Source organism: Pundamilia nyererei, unplaced genomic scaffold, assembly GCF_000239375.1.
Source record: "Pundamilia nyererei isolate P.nyererei 1_Seehausen unplaced genomic scaffold, PunNye1.0 scaffold00123, whole genome shotgun sequence".
Lineage (NCBI taxonomy): Eukaryota > Metazoa > Chordata > Actinopteri > Cichliformes > Cichlidae > Pundamilia > Pundamilia nyererei.
Genome location: NW_005187524.1, coordinates 2,654 through 6,285, shown reverse-complemented (window position 1 = coordinate 6,285; position 3,632 = coordinate 2,654). Strand labels below are relative to the sequence as shown.

At 37.6% G+C, this 3,632-nt stretch overlaps 1 protein-coding gene across 1 annotated transcript; it reads left to right on the top strand.

The window, feature by feature from the left end:
• Nucleotides 1-450: 450 nt before the first annotated feature.
• On the top strand, nucleotides 451-3,595 carry LOC102195042 (CD209 antigen-like protein E). Its single transcript, XM_013913272.1, has 6 exons — nucleotides 451-621; nucleotides 1,543-1,650; nucleotides 1,894-2,154; nucleotides 2,242-2,402; nucleotides 2,474-2,604; nucleotides 2,756-3,595. The coding sequence occupies exons 1-6, from the start codon at nucleotides 507-509 to the stop codon at nucleotides 2,904-2,906; spliced, it is 927 nt and encodes a 308-aa protein (XP_013768726.1). The 5' UTR covers nucleotides 451-506; the 3' UTR covers nucleotides 2,907-3,595.
• The last annotated feature ends 37 nt before the right edge of the window (nucleotides 3,596-3,632 follow it).

The following is a 3,632-nucleotide window of genomic DNA, read 5'->3' as shown; positions in this document are numbered from 1 at the left end:
TGTGACAAATAAAGAACCTTGAACCCCCCCTTTACGCTACACCTACACGGGTATTTTTGAGAACGCAGCTGTTTCTGTCACGGTTCTGGGTCCGTTGGACCCGGTATTTTGAGTTTATTATGTTTTGGTTTATTTTTGCATTATGGATTGTTTTCTGATGTTCTGGTGCTTTGTTTATTATCATTATAGACCTGTTTCTGTTATTCTTGGTGAGGGATCAGTTACTCATGGACAGTGCAGAAAACATTATTACTGTCCAGCATCTAAGACGGTTAATTCGGCTATAAGAGTCAGCACATTCAAATCCTCTGTGTTTGAAAAGTGAATGCTGCAGCAAAATGAATAACAACTATTTCACTTCTCCTTTTCCCCCCCACACATTCCACATTTTACTGGAATTGATTGTGTTCAATAATTTTTGATGAAATCAGCAAGTTCAGGTTGCGTTATCTCAGGCCAGTTGTTATTCAAATGCACATATGACCGATGTTGACTGAACAGTGAGAATGGAGGAGAGGAGAGAACCCACGGGTGGTAATTTTAACGGTGGATTTAAGGAATTCATTTGTGAAGAAGACTTCTACGATGAAGAGCATCATCATCAGTCTAACAGGCACCAAGGTATAATAAATTAAATTTGTGTTTAATGGGCTCCCGTAGTCTGATTCGGGTGTCTGTTGGTTATTTTGACCAAGTTTGAACATACCACTGCTAAAATAAGTTGAAATGCTGTCATGATAAGATGCAATGATTTGAGACAGCTGAATGAAAGATAAATTAAAGCTATAAACCATAATAGAATATTAGCGTGGGCCCAAGCTTTTGTGGTGCCATTTCACTTTAGTTTTATTGTAAATCTTAATTTCTGATTAATGTTAAGTCAATTCTCACAATTAAGTATTCAAAACTTTCAGGCACCAAGCAGTTCTTGATAGTATAGTATTTGTAGAGTTTGAGTGGTTTATTCTAGTCTGATGTTTGATCTTTATTTAACTTCACTTTCCTATTTTGGAGTATTTGTGTTTTGTTCCTTTATTACTTTCTCTCTTCCTTCCCCCTTGTCTCGTCCTGTGTTTATGTGCCCTTGTTTCCTTGTTCTGGTCATTCTTTCTTGTTTTGTATTTTAGGTTCGTTTTGCTTCCCTCCCTTCATTCCTAGACTGTTAATTAGTTTCACCTGCATCTCATGCCTCACCTGTTTCCCATCCTCATTGAGTTCTGTTTTGTTCTGATTCTCCGTTTCTTTGTTGTTGCAGTATATTTCATATTTGGAAACATGTCTGTTTCCTGTGTGCAGCGCTGCTTGGCTCTCGTGTTCTTATTTATCATTTCTGCACTTTTAACACTTTTTTTAAATTGGGCTTTGTATTAATATTAAAGACTCACTGTTTTGGACTGCTTCTTTTGGGCCTGTCACTACACATGATTTAAGTTCAGCAAGTAGTAAAAAGATACATTAAGTTGCCTTCATAACATGTACTTCAAGCAAGTGTTGGTCACGAAAGATTTGTCATTAAGCTGAAAATTCTTCTTCTCTGTATAGTGTCCATGTTCACTATGAGTCCTGGGAGATGTCACAGACTGGCTGCAGTGAGCCTGGCCCTACTCGCTGCTGTTTTGCTGATAGTTGATATTGGCCTGGGAGTCCATTGTAAGTCAGTCTGAGGACGTGCAATGCACAGAATCATTCTTATTATCAAACAGATACTGAATTTTGTTAACAATCCAGAACAAAAAAATGTTAATAAATAAAAAATGTCTAAAATTATTTGTACTATGTACTAAAATATGATTGTTGTTTGTCAGTGTCAGTAAATAATGTTATTTACGAATAAGAAAAACAGTAAAAAGAACTAACCCTATTTTGTAGTAACACTGTCTTGTTATCTTGCAGATAACAAACTCACAGATTCTCACCTCACGCTCGATGATACCGAACGCATCAGCAAAGAGCTCATCAACCTCCAGGACACTTACAAGACTGCAGTGGAAACCATGAAGGATGCCAGGAAGCAGCTGGACAGTGAGATGAGCCGTCAGACACAAACCAACTGGGAGCTTGAACACCAGACAAAACGAAGCAATGACTATAAAAGTCAGATGGAAAAAATCACAAAGGAAATTGAAACTTCAAGATCACGCTTGTCAATGCATAGTAAAACCTGTTTTATTATTTCTGTATATAATAAAAATGATTTGTTTCATAATTTTCTATAATGGTGGCATTATCTTTTGGAAACAGGCGATGGCTGCAAACGCTGTCCTGTGGGATGGATTTTAATGAACTCTGTATGTTACTACTTCTCCTTGAAATCAAATGAAATGAAAACATGGAAGGAATCCAGAGATTTCTGTCAGCTGCAGGGAGGAGATCTTATAATCATAGACAGCCAAGACAAAGAGGTTTGTTAGTATTTCTGTGGAGACCATTCATATTGATTTTTTAAAATTAATTTTAATCTTTTTTTTGTTAGAACTCGACAGTAAATTTCCTAATAAATCATCAAGATGCCTCCCAGCTCTCAACAGACTTCTGGATCGGACTGAGTGATTCCAAGGAGGAAGGGACTTGGAAATGGTTGGATGGAACATTTCTTGTTCAAGGGTGAGAGTTCAGTATGCTACACACAGTGAAACTGCCACTTACAAAAAATGAACTTCTCCTCAATAATATATGTGGTTGAGAGGGAAGATGAAAAAGTGGATGGATTGAAAGAAAATGTTAGCTCTGTAAAGTAAAGTGTCTTTTACTTCAGGTACTGGAACGATGGAGAGCCGAACAATCTCAATGATGAAGACTGTGCAGCCGTGTATCCCAGAGTAAACTTCTTCAAAGCTTGGAATGATGTTAGATGTGGAGTCAGAAGGAAATGGATTTGTGAAAAAGCACCAGAATCCATGAGCTAAAATGTCTAATAAGGCATACAGTCTTAGATATGTAAACTATCACATATTCTTTAAATCATAACACGCATAAGGTGGTTTCACTTTGTCTTCACTTTGTTTTCTGTACCTCTCACTGTCTCTATCGCTCTCTCTCAGCGTGTCCACCCTTTATGTCATGAGCACAGTTGTTGTCTGGCTGTGGTTGCAGCTATAACTGGTAATATGACGACTCTTTACTGCTCCTAATACTCCTATTATCATTAGCCACAGAAATAATCATGACAGGAGTATACAGGCTGGTATTTTAAAGTATTTCTTTAGAAATTCTCCCCTCAGATTACATTCTGCTAGAAAGATGAAACCAAGATGAGCTTGCAACAGAAAGATGGGAAAGAGGAAAATATGGAGAAGGAGAGAAATAACTCGTGATCCGAAGCACACCACATCATCTGTCTAACCTGGTGGAGGCAATGTTATAACATGGACATGTATGACAGTGTAACTGTGTCCCATCACTTACTGCGAAAGGAAACTTGGCTGCCTGTAATAACATGTAATAACTATAGAAGATGCATCCTTCTATGTGTTTTGCATTGCATTGGGATGCTGGCCTTCAACTCTCTGCAAAGTCAATTAGTTACAAACCCTAGTAAACCATGTTTCATCATCATCATCACCTTTATTTATAAAACAACCACAGCTGACACAAAGTGCTGTACATTGGAACTGTAAAATAAAATTACATGA

Excerpts from the sequence above, each read along its gene's own strand:
- LOC102195042 (XM_013913272.1), top strand. The coding sequence starts at position 507 with ATGGAGGAGAGGAGAGAACCCACGGGTGGTAATTTTAACGGTGGATTT. Across the intron at positions 622-1,542 it reads TCAGTCTAACAGGCACCAAG|TGTCCATGTTCACTATGAGT; the intron begins GTATAATAAATT and ends TTCTCTGTATAG. Across the intron at positions 2,155-2,241 it reads ATCACGCTTGTCAATGCATA|GCGATGGCTGCAAACGCTGT; the intron begins GTAAAACCTGTT and ends TTTTGGAAACAG.